Source organism: Euprymna scolopes, chromosome 41 (genome assembly GCF_053919585.1).
Source record: "Euprymna scolopes isolate OS-2025 chromosome 41, ASM5391958v1, whole genome shotgun sequence".
NCBI lineage: Eukaryota > Metazoa > Mollusca > Cephalopoda > Sepiida > Sepiolidae > Euprymna > Euprymna scolopes.
The window spans coordinates 67,609,346-67,629,688 of record NC_136522.1 but is presented as its reverse complement, the minus strand read 5'-3'; the positions used below and the strand labels follow the sequence as shown (position 1 = coordinate 67,629,688).

Sequence of the window (20,343 nt, the reverse complement as noted above, 5' to 3'; positions counted from 1 at the left end):
AAAAAAATGAAATAAAGAATTAATCGTCCGAATATTACTTTTGACAGAGTGCCAAGAAATCTGTAAGATGAAGAAGACCTTCGGATATTGTTGTAGAAATGTTGAATGTTGCGGATGAAACGGGCATAGCGATGACAGCAGCCTTGACAAATCAGATCATCAAAATAAGGAGGGGGTCTGAAAGGGAACCTAGTACAATTGAGAATAGTGACAAAAGGTAAAGGAGGAAACTTCAGGTAGACTTAATTATTGAGACTTAAAATTGATGAATCCTGAAATTGACCGAGAAAATAATTGCAAAGCAAATAAAAATGTCGGATAAACATGGATAAAATGCAGTTTGATTTTATTGGTCCCCCGACAAAAGGAGAGTGGACCTGTAAATTCACCCTTGTCCGTTCGTCTCAATAACTACACCTGATGAATAGTCGGCCGAAACGTCGTGAAACTACAACTATAAAGATGAGGATAATAGTCCGCAAATAAATAAATAAAATGTACAAATTACTCATCTCAAAAAAGAATTCCAATAATTAAATTAATATAAACCTTTTTATTGTTTAGGATTTCACATTTTTTATAAAAGATAGTATTATACTTTTCGTATCACAAAAATAAAAAAAAAATTCCAACGTTTTCTAAAATAAAAAAAATTATTAACTTAATTTGTATTACGTTTCTTAGACATGACACAATGCGGAAAGAAATACTTATTTTTACATAATCAGGTATTTCAATTATTTACACCCTGACTCTATAATTTTTACCCCCTAGGGATAAATTTACCCCTGGTTGAGAATCTCTGACCTAGATGATGTGCGATTTCTGGGACACCCTGTTTTTTTTTTTTGTTTTTTTACAAAAATTTATATTTGGAATAAAGTCACCTCATTTAAAAAAAGAAAGAAAAAAAGATTAATTATTTTTGTGTACCGATGAGGGGGTTCAATTTCTTCTTACATCTTCATTGAAAAAAATAAAATAAAATTTAAAAAAAAAGGCACCAAATTTATAGGCAGTGTAATTGAAATCCCTAAAATAGCCCGCAAATAAATAAATAAATAAAACGCATGTTCTTTTATTTTCTCATCAGAGTATATGTTACAGATCTGTTTCATTAGCAATCTTCTACAAACAGTAAAAATATATTATCACAGTAAAACTATTTATTTTTGAATCTAGCAAACTTTTTAGACAATTCTCTGGAGAAAAAAAAACGGGTTTGTATTACTGTACACATAGATTCGAAAAAGTTGACAAAAAACAAATATATAACAAATAAATGTTATCAAAGGTAAGATAAGTTACTTTTCTTCCAAACTGGATATATTTTTCCTGTTTTTATTCAATGTAACATGTTTATTCAGCTCTAAAACATACAGTGTTTACCGATGTATTGGAAAATTCAAAATGGCGCCCGACTTTCTCTTTAACACAGTAAGTTTGGGAAAAGGTGTTATAAATAATAAACTAGAGAAAATACTATTAAAAAAACACCGAATATATGTCAACCTATGTCACGGTAACATATATTGAGCGAGTTTCTAACAGTATTTTGTCAAAAGGAGGGTGGACCTGTAAATTCACCCTTGTCCATTTGTCCGTTCGTCTGTCCGCACTTTTCTCCATAACTACATCTTGGAATTTTTGGAAATTTTGCACAAACATTAAACATGATATGAGTAAAAAAGTAACAGAACGGATTTCTGGGAAAACTCCAGTTACCCTCTTAGGGGTGCCTTTCGGGTTAAAATGGCTAAAATTGACACTTTTGTTCTTATTAAAAAAAAAAATTGATGCCTTGGATTTTTATAAAACTTTCTGAAAAGTTGTAACTAACTGATTTCTATATAATTTTGTCTGTCCATCTTAGTGTGTGGATGTGGGAATTACATATAACACGAATACATACAATAATACATGACGCCAAGACATACCTGGCTCTGCTTAGCTACGGAGCACTCTTCATTGATCATCTTAGGAGTTGATTCTGCCAACCAAAGACAAACGCATGACAAACACAAGACGATGATTGTTGTTTTATATATATATTATTCCACTCCACAGGTATTATCTTAGCAGACTGGAGTGGACCAGCGATCTTGGCATGCGGACAAACCGTCGTCCCCCGTTTTGAGCAGGCCTTGATTCTCAAATTTTGTCTCTTTTGTGTCTAGAGATCAAGTCAACTAAAATTAACTAAATTTCTTAAAACTGGAACCCCTGATAGATCAGATCCGGTCCCCCATCGGTGCAGTCGACAAGTCATTCAGTTTAACATATGTCACAACATTGATCCTTTAAACGTTCTGCACCTGCAGTGCTTGCTGAACTATCGTTTTTTTTTTTACAAGGTGGTCACCACCTATCAAGGCCCAGAAGCCACTCATGGATAAGGGTTATTGTAAGTACAGTACGTTAGTGTGGATATTTTAGAGTGTCTACTTAAGGGGGCGGTTCATCAGGAATTTGTCTACGTTGGACTTGAAGACATCCAAGTTGTAGTCAGGAGGGAAGCAGGCAGACGGAACAGAGTTCCACAGGCGTGCAGTTCTAAGAAAGAAGCTTTGTTCATGGAATCTACGTTTTGATTTAGGCATAGATAAAGAGTGGGGAAAGTTTTTGACAGTGGATTCAGCTGGACGGGTTTTTTTTGTTGCATAGGGATGGAGCCTTTTTAAGAGATAGGATGGGGACATTCATATTGATGAGGGAAGAAGACATTTATATGTATTACAGTTCTGGGGTGTTTCTTATAAACATATATTAGCGACTGAGAGAGGGTGATCAGTTCATATAACACAGAAGGGGGGAGGAGGGATACATTTCTTGTAAGAGTTATATAAAGTTCATAATATTGGAGAGAGACGGCGGACATATATATAACAATGATGAGGGGAGATACATTTATACGGTTGAGATGATAAAAGAGAGAGATACATTTCTTGTAAGAGTTACATAAAGTTCATATTAACGATGAGGGAGACAAAGTTCATATTAAGGATGCTTCACTCATTACCTTTTGCTGTTGAATGATGACACAACACAGTTTTACAAAAACATGATAACTTCTTTGTTATCAGATCGATCGGTCGAATGATGATGACATCAAGGAATTCAAGGTCGTTCTACATGATTAAACGTTCTCCCTTCGCTTCTAAAGGGACCCTCCTCTGATCATGTCAGCTCTGTTCGACCGACTCTGCTGGTATTCAATCCGGACTCGACTGCCTCCGATCTTCGACTCAAAAACTCATCTGCTAATCCTCTTCTATTATTGAGAATCCCTTTCTGCTATGACGTCATATGTGTGTCTCCAAACGTGATCGACTCACATGGCTTAAGCATACATTTCGAAAACACACTTCTGCAACAAAGAATTCTCACTAACCTATTTTTCAATATGTTTAATTTCTATTGTTCGTTCTTCTCTAGCTGACCTTATTTTAATTCAGTTTTCATAAAAAAGAATTGAACAATTAAATTCCTTTTTTACAAACAAACATATCTAAACTATTTTATATGAAATTGAACAATTAAATTCCTTTTTTACAAACAAACATATCTAAACTATTTTATATGAAATTGGACAATTAAATTCCTTTTTTACAAACAAACATATCTAAACTATTTTATATGAAATTGAACAATGTGAAATCCCAGCATTCCATTTTCTGAATCTATTTCTGAACCTTGATTACAAGGTTCGAATCTCGGCTTATCCTAATCTCATTTTCACTTATCTAATGTTTTTCTTATTTACAAGAAAAGGGAACCTTTTTTCTTGTAACACTGTCAGCTAGAGAAAAATAGATAGATAGATAAACAGATAGATAGATAGATAGATAGATAGATAGGTAGATAGATAGATAGGTAGATAGATAGGTAGATAGATAGATAAACAGATAGATAGATAGATAGATAGATAGATAGATAGATAGATAACCCGATTTTGAATAATTATTTTCTAACTGGCGTTGCCCAGTTATCACATAACAATAAGGATAACCTGTATTTTGTTTGTGTGGATTTGGAGAAAGCTTTTGACAGAGTGCCAAGAAAAATTGTCTTGAGGGCTTTAAGTAAACTAGGGCCAAACGAGTGGTTGGGGAAGATATTTATTATGAATACTTGAATGTTCTTTGTGTTACCGGATGAAAATAGACCAAAGTGAAATCTAACGTTAATACAACATTGTTTTTACTGTTTGTTATGACTGTTTGGTTTGTCTTCCCTTTTTATCTTCACAATTGGGTTATCTCCCCTTCTAACTTTTTTTAATGTTTGATTTCAGCTTGTATCATTGATTGTACTTACTTTTCCATTTTTTTTTTACTTTCCAGTTAAAAGGTTTCCCACAGGAGGGACTGCAAGATGAGTGTGACAAAATGTTGGAATCAATCGGACTTACGGAAAAGAGGAACAACTTGTCAGGAGAATTATCCGGAGGCATGAAACGGAAACTGTCTCTTGGAATGGCGCTGATTGGTGGTTCAAAGGTGAGGGCAGAGTTTATGCTCCTTTTTATTTATTAATCATGACTCTTTTGGGATCATCTCTTTTTTTCTTTTTTAAACAGTACTTTGGTTTATTGTGCTTCAAGTTAAAATACAGGTTGTCCCAATAAAATGTATACACTCTTTAAATTATCTCAACTTGCTACATGAATACGCTATGCCACGTTCCCAAGAGATGTTTAGGAATAAAGAATGGCAATTCCAGCAGGATAGAGCACTTCCCCACTATCATCATGACGTAAGAGCATATCTTGATAGTCACCTGCAAAACAGATAGTTAGGATAAAGAGGAAGTATCGAGTACTGTTCACACGCACTGGATTTGACTCCCCCTCCCCACGGATTTTTTCTTTTAGGGGAATTCGTGGAACATGTTAAACACAGGATTCACACTACAAAACGAGCTACAATGAATGAGTTTCGAATCCTGAGTTCGGATGTGTCTAACTGATGAGCCCAAATGAGGTCGAAACTCGAGTCTTGGACTTCCGGTTCGTTGGCTGTCATGGCTCTTGTGAGCTGCGGCGTTGTTTGGCTGTGGAATTTATTATACAATCTCTCACATTCTGAAAAATCATATATATATATATATATATATATATATATATATATATATATAAATTCCATTCACGATTTTTTTAAAACACATGTTCTTTTATTTTCTCATAAGAATATATATTACAGATCGGTTTCGTTAGCAATCTTCAACAAACAGTAAAAAATATGTCATCACTGTATTTTTGAATTTAGCAAACTCTTCAGACAATTCTATGGAGAAAAAAAAAGATATACAAACTCAGTCATTACATGTCACAAACAGTTAAATTCATACCTCTGGTGTCGAGGGTGTATCCCCGTTGTTATTTAGGTTTCCATTATTTTTATTTATTTATTTATTTAAGATTGCTAACGAAACAGATCTGTAACATATACTCTTATGAGAAAATTAAAAAAAACAAAAAAACATGTGTTTTCAAAAATTGTGAATTGAACTTTAAAATAGGCTTCAGCCTCTGCCCCATCGACGAGATGTTGCATCCCTCTGCCTGTTCTACAAATACTTTAATGGTGAATGCTCTGACGAACTGCAAACACTTGTACCTCCCCGACGTAACTACTCCCGACAAACCCGACAAGCTACCAAGTCTCATCCCTTTACAGTAGAGATCCCTAGGTGCAAGAAAGCCTTTTACTCCAATAGTTTCTTCCCCAGAACTGCGGGTCTTTGGAACTCCCTTCCGGGATTCTGCTTTCCCAACTGTACTGATATGCAGAAGTTCAAGTGTAATGTGAACAAACATCTTTCTTCTCATCTCCCTTCATAATGACCCTGCTAATTAAGTCCCTGATAGTAGCTCCCTGCTTCAAAGTGGCACTGTGCCTTGTTTTGGGGTGAAAATTGAATAAAAAAATTTGTTTTTTTTAAATATATATATATATATATATATATATATATATATATATATATATATATATATATATATTATTTATGCGTAATACGCATAAATAATATATATACAGAAACGGAAACATGTACATACAAGTATCATGTTTTTCTAAACAGTTCAAGTCTTTTAAGTAAAAAAAAAAAAAAAAAAAAGAAACTCGAGCTGAGATCGAAACCAAAACCTAAAGCCAGTGAATCAAATACGATAACCATAAGACCAGCTTGATAAGATCTTTAAAGGATGTTTTCAAACCATACTTATTCTTAACATAAGTAATCTGTAATGTGAAACCAATCATGCATGCGCAATCGTGAAACAGTTAGCAAACGGATAAAAATCTGATGACTCTCACGTACCAATTTTTCAATTTTGACCTATTAGCTGCCTTTTTGAACGGATGAAAACTGATTAAAAAGTTTTCCATATGTCCGAATATCCTATATACCAAATTTCAAGTTTGTAGATCAAAAATTCGTTGAGTATATAGGTTGAGAAGTGTCCTCACACACACATTCTCACTTTTATAGATATACTAGCAGGCAGCCCAGCATTGCCCGGTCGTAAGATACGCATAAATATTATATTTTAATTAATGCAGAATTCTTATTTATTATAAAGAGAAATACAGTAGGTATTAAACGTAACGTTAAATTCCTTTAAAAAAAAAAAAAGAAAAACGGAAACTGAGCCATGTGCATGCGAGTATTATGTTTTTTTCTAAACAGTTCACTTCTTGTAAATAATAATAAAAAAAATACTCAAGCTGAGATTGAAACCAAAACCTAAAAACAGTGAGTTAAGTATGATAACCATTAGACCAGCTTTACACGTTATTTGAAAAGTGTTTTCAAACCTACATATTCTTAAAATACGGAATTTGTCATGAGAACGATTCACGCATTTTCATGAAAAACAGAAAACAGATAAAAATCTGATGACCATACATACTATTTTTTTTTTTTTTTTAATTTTGACCTCTTAGCATCCTTTTTTCCGGATGGAAACCAATTAAAATTTTCCACATGTCTGAATATCCTATATAACAAATTTCAAGTCTGTAAATCAAAAATTCGTTGAGTATATAGGTTGAGAAGTGTCACACAAACATTCTGACTTTTATAGATATATAGATAATATGTATCCGTGAAATAAGTATGCAAGAAGGGAAGTCATTTTTAATTTTAATTTTGTTCAATAATGTTTTATTGAGTGATTCTAGTTTCTGATTGGCTGCGAACAGAGCGTTGCTTCATTTGATTGGTCAAGTCGTATCGGCAGTGTCTATAAACAGAACCTTCCAATCTTGGGAAATCATACCCTCATACAGAATAGAAAAAATATTACAACATTTATCATTGAACTGTAATTGAGAATAGGCCTTCTAGGGCACTTCTACATTACATGGACGGCGCTAGTTTTTGGTGTTTCATTAATCTGTCACCAGGTGGCGCTTCTCGTCATAAAAAAAAAAAAAAATTTAAGACTATATTTTGTTACAGTGAAAATTTTACTTTAATTCAAAAAATGTTTTGGAAAAAAAAAATCTATTGTTGCCATTTTTTTTTTTTTTTTTTTTTACAAAGGAGTCACTACTTATCAACACCTGGACGCCACTCGAGGATAAGGGTTAATGAGTGTACAGTAGTCAATGGGAAAATGTCGTAGCAATCGTTAGTGGTGGAAATTGGGTAATTGGATTACTTAAGGGGACGGCTGAAGACAACTATACTGTAGTCAGCAGGAAAGCGGGAAAACGGAATGTATATGCATATATATGTATGTATATGTATGTATATATATATATATATATATATATATATGTGTGTGTGTATATATGTATATGCATGTATATACATATGTATATATATGTCAGGTCATGTCATATACTACTGGTACCATGTAACCCAGTGCTACCTGCCTCATGGTCGGGTCACCGGCGACTAAACTGGTTCCCCCACCAGACTTGTTTGGTGAGGAGGGTGGCTAGTCTCCCTGAAGGATTAAAAGCAAGATCTTCCAAAGGGCGAATGAACCCTTTTTCGGGGTCAACGGCCAACTAACGCCATGTGTGTTTGTGTGTATATATGTGTGTGTTGGGGAGGAGAGGGCTCCCGTAAGCCATGGTGAAAGCAACCTTTATAGGAGAAGAAAATCTCTGATTAAAAAAAAACAGAAAGCGGGAAAACAGTACCTGCATTAAGCTGGTCTGCAGTTTAACTTGTTGCTGGCTATCTTGCTCTTACTTGTTGCTGGATCTCAAGATTTTGAACCGAGAGAGAGACTTAGCTGTCGTACAAAGCTAGGACTCTGTAACATCATTTGTGTATGGATACTCCCTCAGGCATTTTTTTTTTTTACAAGGTGGTCACCACTTATCAAGGCCCAGAAGCCACTCAGGGATAAGGGTTATTGTAAGTATAGTACGTTAGTGTGGATATTTAGAGTGTCTACTTAAGGAGGCGGTTCATCAGGAATTTGTTTACATTGGACTTGAACACATCCAGGTTGTAGTGAGGAGGGAAGCAGGCAGACGGAACAGAGTTCCACAGGCGTGCAGTTCTAAGAAAGAAGCTATGTTCATGGAATTTACGTTTAGGTGTAGGCACAGATAAAGAGTAGGGGAAATTATTGATAGTGGTTTCAGTTAGATGAGTATTTTTTTATGAAAGTCATGCCAGAGGAAACCATAGATTGGAGCTCAGACGAGTACTAACCATGAAAATAACGATAAAGCAGAGACAGGCTTGCAACATCTCTTATATTCAAAAACTGTTTTATTAAGATTATATTTTTCTCACGCAGACTTTTAAATAAATGTTTTTACAATTATATTTTGACACATGTTTATGCAATAAATGTTTTGGTTTTCAAATATTTTTTGTTTGGGGGGGAAAAAATCTTGTTTGTTATTTATTTGCCGTCTTATTTGACCAAGAAGAAATTGGAGTTATCGCCCCCCCTAACAATGGCGCCGTCCGTGTAATGCAGAAGTGCCCCCCCCTCTTGTTTCTTACCTATTGAGGATTTTACATTCGTCTTTTAATTGTTCATTATGTTTAGATTGTAATTCTTGATGAACCGTCATCTGGATTGGATCCGAATGCCCGTCGTCAGATCTGGTCTGTGATTCAAAATAACCGAGCTGGACGTACGATGCTTCTCACGACCCATTTTATGGATGAAGCGGATTGTCTTGGTGACAGAATCGCCATCATGTCTGAAGGTGTGCTAAAATGTTGTGGAAGCACTCTCTTCTTAAAATCCAAATATGGTAAGTATCAGAGCAATATATATATATATATATATATATATATATATATATATATATATATATATCTTATGCATAGATCATCGTATAACGATTGGATCACTGTCTGACTGAAGTAAAGAACATTTAAAATTATAATGTTTAAATTCAACGTTATTTCACGCGGTTAATAGTAGCCTAATGGATACGGTCTTTGCTAATCGAGTCAGAGATGTCTCGTGTTGCTGAGTTCGAATCGTTCGACTGGTGTTAATCGTGATACTCTGCACTGAAGATTCCCGAAAGGATGAAACACTAGTAAAAAAAATAATTATATATATAAGTGAAAATGTCTCTGTGTGTGTCTGTGTACATTTCCCTACCAAATAATTCTGTCAATTTTCCGTCTACAGACTCGAAATTTGACATAAGGGGGTATTGAGATTTGGGAAAATCTTTTTAATCAGGTTTCAGCCAGAAATTTTGCTGTCAAGGGGTCAAAGTTCAACGATTTGACATTTGAGAACTCTATTAAACTCCTCTGCCAATTTTGGGTTTAAACACTTGAAATTTCAGATATAGAGTACTTGGACATGGATCTAACTTTATAATTTGGTTTGAGTTCAAAACAGTCAGTGTTAAGGGGTCAAAATTGGGGTCAAAGTTTTTTAAAAATTTGACGTCTGCGGTCTCTACCAACTTTTCTTTATGGTAGTTAAGGAAGCTTTTTATATAGAAAGGCATTACCGTACATATTCACACATTTTAATATATACATATGCACATAAAGTTATGAACAGTACATAGGGCCCGAGCAAAGCTGGATGGAACTGCTAGTATATATATATATATATATATTAAAAAAAATTTCCCAAAGAGTTAATATACTAAACTCTGTGGTAATGTATATATATATATATATATATATATATATATATATATATATATATATATATATATATATATATATACGGCCTCCGCTAATCGAGCCAGAGATGTCTCGTGTCGCGGGGTTCGAATCGTTCGACTGGTAGTAATCGTGACACCCTGCACTGAAGAATCCCGAAAGGATGAAACACTAGTGTCTGTAGGTATTTAATTATTATGGTAAAAAAATAATTATATATATATATATATATATATATATATATATATATATATATATATATATATATATATATATATATATATATATATATATAATCTTATTTGAGGGTAAACAGTTACATATAGTCGCTACAAATAACCATCTGTTTCAGTCAATGAGACTTCCTCAGGCGACCCGGAACCTCTCGACGCCACAAAGAAAAATGGAAAAAAAATTGAAAGAAATTGAAAAAAAGAAAAAGAAAGAGCTCTTCAAAAAACAAAAAAAAAAGCAAAAAAGATCATAAAAAGTTTCGACCTCTCTAAAAAAAGAGGATAAAAAGGATAAAAAAAGATAAAGAATAAAAAAGATAAAAAAATGGAGAGGCAGCATTTCAACTTATTGGGAGATTATTCAAAAGTAGTAAAACAACTGCGTATAAATCTGAAATAATTAAAGTGGGTCATAATTTTACTGGAACTATAGGTTGTATAGGAGAGTGTGTGTGTGGGGGGGGGTCTGCTTATAACCTTATTTTCATGTGTCAGAAAAAGAAGTTTGCATAAGTTAAGTGGGGGGAGGGTATATATATATATATATATATATATATATATATATATATATATATATATATATTCTCTAACTATTACCCTCCCCCACTTAACTTACTTCCAGTAAAATTATGATCCACTAGATTTAATGATTTTATTGCATTTTTATTTATCCTCCATTTTTATCTGTCTATTTGTGTATATGCGTATGTGTGCGTAATTTATGCGATTGTCTGTTTAGTATATGCATGTGTATATGTGTACTCGCACTTATTGTTCTGACATGGTATCAATCTCCAACTGCTGAATTTTCAAATCCATTAGCTAAACCCAGAAGCACCCAACTCGAATCTATATTTCAATAAAAAAAAAAATATTATAAACTTTAAGTTAAATAATGGTTATCTATTCTGTCTATGCTTTAACCTAATATGCACAAATATAACGAATATTATAACTAAGAAGTCACTTATTGTAATAGATGGTTTACACCCATACTAATGTATGCACGTTAACTAACTCTGCTAAAGTAATGTCATTTTAATTTCGATCTCTATAAACACAATTAATAATAAGTATAATTAACACCTTATATAACGCATATAATAATGAGATAAATTAACACTTTATATAACACATGTAATAATATGATAAAAATAACACCTTATATAACACATATAATAATGTGATAAATTAACACCTTATATAACACATATAATTATGTGATAAATTAACACCTTATATAACACATATAATAATGTGATATAATTAACACCTTATATAACATATATAATAATGTGATATAATTAACACCTTATATAACGCATGTAATAATGTGATATAATTAACACCTTATATAACACCTATAATAATATGATAAAATTAACACCTTATATAACATATATAATAATATGATAAAATTAACACCTTATATAACGCATATAATAATATGATAAAATTAACACCTTATATAACATATATAATAATATGATAAAATTAACACCTTATATAACACCTATAATAATATGATAAAATTAACACCTTATATAACACCTATAATAATATGATAAAATTAACACCTTATATAACATATATAATAATATGATAAAATTAACACCTTATATAACATATATAATAATATGATAAAATTAACACCTTATATAACACCTATAATAATATGATAAAATTAACACCTTATATAACATATATAATAATATGATAAAATTAACACCTTATATAACGCATATAATAATATGATAAAATTAACACCTTATATAACATATATAATAATATGATAAAATTAACACCTTATATAACATATATAATAATATGATAAAATTAACACCTTATATAACACCTATAATAATATGATAAAATTAACACCTTATATAACATATATAATAATATGATAAAATTAACACCTTATATAACGCATATAATAATGTGATATAATTAACACCTTATATAATCCATATAATAATATGATAAAATTAACACCTTATATAACATATATAATAATATGATAAAATTAACACCTTATATAACATATATAATAATATGATAAAATTAACACCTTATATAACACCTATAATAATATGATAAAATTAACACCTTATATAACATATATAATAATATGATAAAATTAACACCTTATATAACGCATATAATAATGTGATAAAATTAACACCTTATATAATCCATATAATAATGTGATATAATTAACACCTTCTATAACACATATAATAATGTGATATAATTAACACCTTATATAACGCATATAATAATGTGATATAATTAACACCTTATATAACATATATAATAATATGATAAAATTAACACCTTATATAACGCATATAATAATGTGATAAAATTAACACCTTATATAATCCATATAATAATGTGATATAATTAACACCTTCTATAACACATATAATAATATGATATAATTAACACCTTATATAACGCATATAATAATGTGATATAATTAACACCTTATATAACACATATAATAATGTGATATAATTAACACCTTATATAACGCATATAATAATGTGATAAAATTAACACCTTATATAACGCATATAATAATGTGATATAATTAACACCTTATATAACACATATAATAATGTGATATAATTAACACCTTATATAACGCATATAATAATGTGATATAATTAACACCTTATATAACGCATATAATAATGTGATATAATTAACACCTTATATAACGCATATAATAATGTGATACAATTAACACCTTATATAATGCATATAATAATGTGATATAATTAACACCTTATATAACACATATAATAATGTGATATAATTAACACCTTATATAACGCATATAATAATGTGATAAAATTAACACCTTATATAACGCATATAATAATGTGATAAAATTAACACCTTATATAACGCATATAATAATGTGATATAATTAACACCTTATATAACACATATAATAATGTGATATAATTAACACCTTATATAACGCATATAATAATGTGATATAATTAACACCTTATATAACACATATAATAATATGATATAATTAACACCTTATATAACACATATAATAATGTGATAAAATCAACACCTTATATAACACATATAATAATGTGATACAATTAACACCTTATATAACGCATATAATAATGTGATATAATTAACACCTTATATAACACATATAATAATGTGATAAAATTAACACCTTATATAACGCATATAATAATGTGATATAATTAACACCTTATATAACACATATAATAATGTGATATAATTAACACCTTATATAACGCATATAATAATGTGATATAATTAACACCTTATATAACACATATAATAATATGATAAAATTAACACCTTATATAACACATATAATAATATGATAAAATTAACACCTTATATTACACATATAATAATGTGATAAAATTAACACCTTATATAACGCATATAATAATGTGATAAAATTAACACCTTATATAACGCATATAATAATGTGATATAATTAACACCTTATATAACACATATAATAATGTGATATAATTAACACCTTATATAACATATATAATAATGTGATAAAATTAACACCTTATATAACGCATGTAATAATGTGATATAATTAACACCTTATATAACATATATAATAATGTGATAAAATTAACACTTATATAACACATATAATAATGTGATATAATTAACACCTTATATAACATATATAATAATGTGATAAAATTAACACCTTATATAACGCATGTAATAATGTGATATAATTAACACCTTATATAACACCTATAATAATATGATAAAATTAACACCTTATATAACGCATGTAATAATGTGATAAATTAACACCTTCTATAACGCATATAATAATATGATAAAATTAACACCTTATATAACACATATAATAATATGATAAAATTAACACCTTATATAACATATATAATAATGTGATAAAATTAACACCTTATATAACGCATATAATAATGTGATAAAATTAACACCTTATATAACACATATAATAATATGATAAAATTAACACCTTATATAACACATATAATAATGTGATAAAATTAACACCTTATATAACACATATAATAATATGATAAAATTAACACCTTATATAACATATATAATAATATGATAAAATTAACACCTTATGTAACATATAATAATGTGATAAAATTAACACCTTATATAACGCATATAATAATGTGATAAAATTAACACCTTATATAACACATATAATAATATGATAAAATTAACACCTTATATAACACATATAATAATGTGATAAAATTAACACCTTATATAACACATATAATAATATGATAAAATTAACACCTTATATAACATATATAATAATATGATAAAATTAACACCTTATATAACATATAATAATATGATAAAATTAACACCTTATATAACATATAATAATGTGATAAAATTAACACCTTATATAACATATAATAATGTGATATAATTAACACCTTATATAACGCATATAATAATGTGATAAAATTAACACCTTATATAACGCATATAATAATATGATAAAATTAACACCTTATATAACATATATAATAATGTGATATAATTAACACCTTATATAACACATATAATAATATGATAAAATTAACACCTTATATAACACATATAATAATGTGATAAAATTAACACCTTATATAACGCATATAATAATGTGATAAAATTAACACCTTATATAACGCATATAATAATATGATAAAATTAACACCTTATATAACACATATAATAATGTGATATAATTAACACCTTATATAACACATATAATAATATGATAAAATTAACACCTTATATAACACATATAATAATGTGATATAATTAACACCTTATATAACATATAATAATGTGATAAAATTAACACCTTATATAACACATATAATAATGTGATATAATTAACACCTTATATAACATATAATAATGTGATAAAATTAACACCTTATATAACACATATAATAATATGATAAAATTAACACCTTATATAACACATATAATAATGTGATATAATTAACACCTTATATAACACATATAATAATATGATAAAATTAACACCTTATATAACGCATATAATAATGTGATATAATTAACACATTATATAACATATAATAATGTGATATAATTAACACCTTATATAACATATAATAATGTGATATAATTAACACCTTATATAACACATATAATAATGTGATATAATTAACACCTTATATAACGCATATAATAATGTGATAAAATTAACACCTTATATAACACATATAATAATATGATAAAATTAACACCTTATATAACGCATATAATAATGTGATATAATTAACACCTTATATAACGCATATAATAATGTGATAAAATTAACACCTTATATAACGCATATAATAATGTGATATAATTAACACCTTATATAACGCATATAATAATGTGATAAAATTAACACCTTATATAACGCATATAATAATGTGATATAATTAACACCTTATATAACACATATAATAATGTGATAAAATAACCACCTTATATAACATATATAATAATGTGATAAAATTAACACCTTATATAACATATATAATAATGTGATAAAATTAACACCTTATATAACACATATAATAATATGATAAAATTAACACCTTATATAACGCATATAATAATGTGATATAATTAACACCTTATATAACGCATATAATAATGTGATAAAATTAACACCTTATATAACGCATATAATAATGTGATAAAATTAACACCTTATATAACGCATATAATAATGTGATAAAATTAACACCTTATATAACGCATATAATAATGTGATATAATTAACACCTTATATAACACATATAATAATGTGATAAAATTAACACCTTATATAACACACATAATAATGTGATATAATTAACACCTTATGTAACACATATAATAATGTGATAAATTAACACCTTATATAACACATATAATAATGTGATATAATTAACACCTTATATAACATATATAATAATGTGATAAATCACTTCATCAACTCTCCACACTAACGTAATGTACTTGCAATAACCCTTATCCCTGAGTGACTTCCGGGCCTTGATAAGTGGTGACCACTATGTAAAAAAAAAAAAAAAATAACACTTTATATAACATATATAATAATATGATAAAATAACCACCTTATATAACATATATATTAATGTGATAAAATTAACACCTTATATAACACATATAATAATATGATAAAATTAACACCTTATATAACACATATAATAATATGATAAAATTAACACCTTATATAACATAGAATTATGTGATAATATAGGTAATTGCTTTACAAAATTTTTAAATTATAAAATGCGTACACATTCACATTTACATATCCGTATGGATGTGTGTACGTTTGTATGTATCCCAATTAAATTTTACATTCGCATAATAATTCCATAATGGATTTTGATCGCAAATTTAAATATAATTCATTGACTAATAACTTAATTTTATAAATTTAATATTCTAAAATTTTTTACTTAAACATATACTTATGTATGTATGAAAGTATCTTTGTACATATATGTATGTATGTGGATGTCCGTTCGTGTATGATTATTTATATATATATATATATATATATATATATATATATATAATATGTATATGTATATATAATATGTATATGTATATATAATATGTATATGTATGTATATGTATATATATATGTATATGCATGTATATGTATATATATATGTATATGCATGTATATGTATATATATATGTATATGCATGTATATGTATATATATATATGTATATGCATGTATATGTATATATATATATGTACATGCATGTATATGTATATATATATGTATATGCATGTATATGTATATATATATGTATATGCATGTATAAGTATATATATATATGTATATGCATGTATATGTATATGCATGTATAAGTATATATATATGTATATGCATGTATATGTATATATATATGTATATGCATGTATAAGTATATATATATGTATATGCATGTATATAGTTATATATGTATATGCATATATATGTGTGTATATATATATATATATATATATATATATATATATATATATATATGGATGTATATGTATATACATCGTGTGTATTCATTGAATTGTAAACATCATCACTGTCGTCATGATCATTGAGGAATTATACAGTTTTTAAACGCTTCTCACAATTAAAAAAAAACACAAAAAAAACACCAAGATTCATGACTGCTTTGTTTTACAAGTTGCATGCGTTGGATTTGTTTTATCTGGGGTGGAGAGGGCTCCAGAAAGCCATGGTCAAGGCAACCACTCTAGGAGAAACAAATCTCTGATTTAAAAAAAACATAAAGCGGAAGACTAGTACCCGCATTAAGCTGGTCTGCAGTTTGATTTGTTACTGGCTATCTTGCTCTTGCTTGTTACTGGATATCAACATTTTGAACCGAGAGAGAGACTAGCTGTCGTACAAAGCTTAATCTCTGGAATAACATCTTTGTACAGATACTTCCGCAGCCATTTGTCAAAAAAAAAAAAAAGTCTTATTGGCGATGGCTGTCCATATTAACAGGAACAGAAGATATTATGCTAAACGACACCCACTCCAGCTCTGTTGCTGGAATGTGAGAACACTTATTGACAATGGTAAAAGACTAGAACAGAAGACTGCAATTTTGACTAAGGAATTGCAAAGATTCAATATAGACATTGCTGCACTCTATGAGACACGTTTCGCAGGTGAGGATCAACTGGTTGAGCGCGAGTCAGGCTACACGATCTTCTGGTGTGTAGAGCTGAAAAGGAGAGGTGTAAGGCTGGTGGGTGTTTTGTAGTTAAGAATTTCTTAATTGACAAGATCGAACAGCCAGTAGGCATAAATGACCGTGCAATGACATTAAAAATGCCCATTGCTGTTGGTCGTTACATGAATGTTCTTTCTGTCTATGTGCTGACTCTTACTTCGTCTGAAGACGATATTACTTCCTTTTATCATATGCTTAGATCTGTTTATCACCGGTTTGCCAAGCGCTGAGAGTTTGGTGGTTCTTGGTGACTTCAATGCACGGGTTGGATTAGACAATGAGACTTGGTCTCCGTTGGGTCCATATGGCATTGGTAGAGTCAATTCAAATGGTATGCTGCTTCTCCATCTCTGCAGTGAACTAAATCTTGTTATCACCAACACTTTTTCCCACCAGAAAAACAAGGAGACCTGATTCCATCCCCAATCTAAACATGGCCATTTGCTTGATTACATATTGTGTAGACGTGGTGATCTTGGAAACTTTTACAAAGTTAGAGTAATGCGTGGTGCTGACTGTGGTACTGATTATTTAATGGTCAGAGCTAAACTGAGAATTACAGTTTGCAAAAAAGCCGTTTCAATGCCTAAACGTATTGATGTTTCCAAATTGAAGGATCCAGTCATACAAAGTGCCTTGAAATCTGCTTTCAACCAGGTGGATTTCTCAGATTGTGATTGGGAGACAGTAAGAGATACAATATACCAAAAAGGTGTTGAAGTTCTTGGATTGAGGGTTCCCAGACATCGAGATTGGTTTGCTGATAATTTCAATCAAATTAAGCCTCAAATTGATAGAAGGCGGAAAGCTTATTTGAAACTTCTCAACTCTTCACCTCTGAATGAGCCAGCGCTCGCTGCCCACTTTTCTTCTGTGCGGAGTGAGGTTCAGTGTTGTGTGTGCCAAATAAAAAACAAATGGTGGTCTGACCTCTCCAGGGAGATACAGACTGCCTACAATCATAGAGATGTCAAGACATTCTACACTCTGCTCCATCAGACTTATGGTCCGAAATCCTCTTCAACTACACCACTCCTGGCGAAGGATGGGAAAACCTTGCTGAAAACCTCAGATGAAATTATGCATCAATGGCATGAACACTTTCATGCTCTTTTTCATAACCCATCGAATGTTGATGTTGCTGCAATAGAAAGTATCCCTCAATTTTCCTTTTGTCCAGAACTTGATGTTGAGCTGACTCTTGTGGAAACAGCTGACTGCATAAAACAGATAAACTCGAACAAAGCACCTGGGCTGGATGGCAACCCTGTTGCACTACTGATACATGGTGGTGTCAATGTACATTGTGTGGTCCACTCTTTGATACTGTCAGTATGGCAGGGTGACCCGGTTGCCCAAGATTGGGTAGATGCCATCTTGGTTATGTTGTACAAAGGAAAGGGTACAAGGTCTGATTGTGGAAATTATCGAGGTATCTCGCTACTGAGTGCAGTTGGAAAGGTATTTTCACGGCTCTTGCTAAACCGATTGGAAAAGTATGTATGTCCTGATATCGTTCCGGAATCCCAGTCTGGTTTTAGAGGTGGGCGAGGAACTGTGGATATGGTGTTTTCTGCTAGACACTCTTGGAGAAATGTATTGAACAGCGTATGCCTCTTTGCCAAGTGTTTGTAGACTTAACCAAGGCGTTTGACACAGTCAACCGTGAGGCTCTCTGGAAAGTGCTGGAAAAATTTGGCTGGACACCTGCTTTTACAGACAAGTTCAAGCAACTTCATCGTAGTATGAAAGGTCGCGTCAACTTCAATGGTCAGTTTTCGGAAGAATTCCCCATTGATAATGGTGTGAAGCAGGGTGATATAGCTGCACCAACATTGTTTTCACTCTATTTGACTGCTGTGCTCTGGTATGGTTTCCACGATTGTGATATGGGTGTTTATATTAGATTCCGAACAGCTGGAAAGGTGTTCAACCTCAGAAGATTTTTTTATTTATATATACATATATATATATACATATATATAAATATATATATGTATATATATATATATGTATGTAAATATATATATGTATATATATGTATGTATGTAAATATATATATATATGTATATATGTATGCATATATATATGTATATATGTATGTATGTAAATATATATATATGTATATATGTATGTATGTAAATATATATATAT

At 29.9% G+C, this 20,343-nt stretch overlaps 1 protein-coding gene across 2 annotated transcripts in view; it reads left to right on the top strand.

The window, feature by feature from the left end:
* Window positions 1-20,343, top strand: part of LOC145266592 (phospholipid-transporting ATPase ABCA3-like) — a 178,699-nt gene that overhangs the window by 128,506 nt on the left and 29,850 nt on the right. For both annotated transcript variants that reach the window (XM_080122440.1, XM_080122441.1), the window contains exons 11-12: window positions 4,344-4,499; window positions 9,026-9,236. In XM_080122440.1, the coding sequence (XP_079978566.1) occupies window positions 4,344-4,499; window positions 9,026-9,236 (367 nt within the window). The remainder of the gene's footprint in view (window positions 1-4,343; window positions 4,500-9,025; window positions 9,237-20,343) is intronic.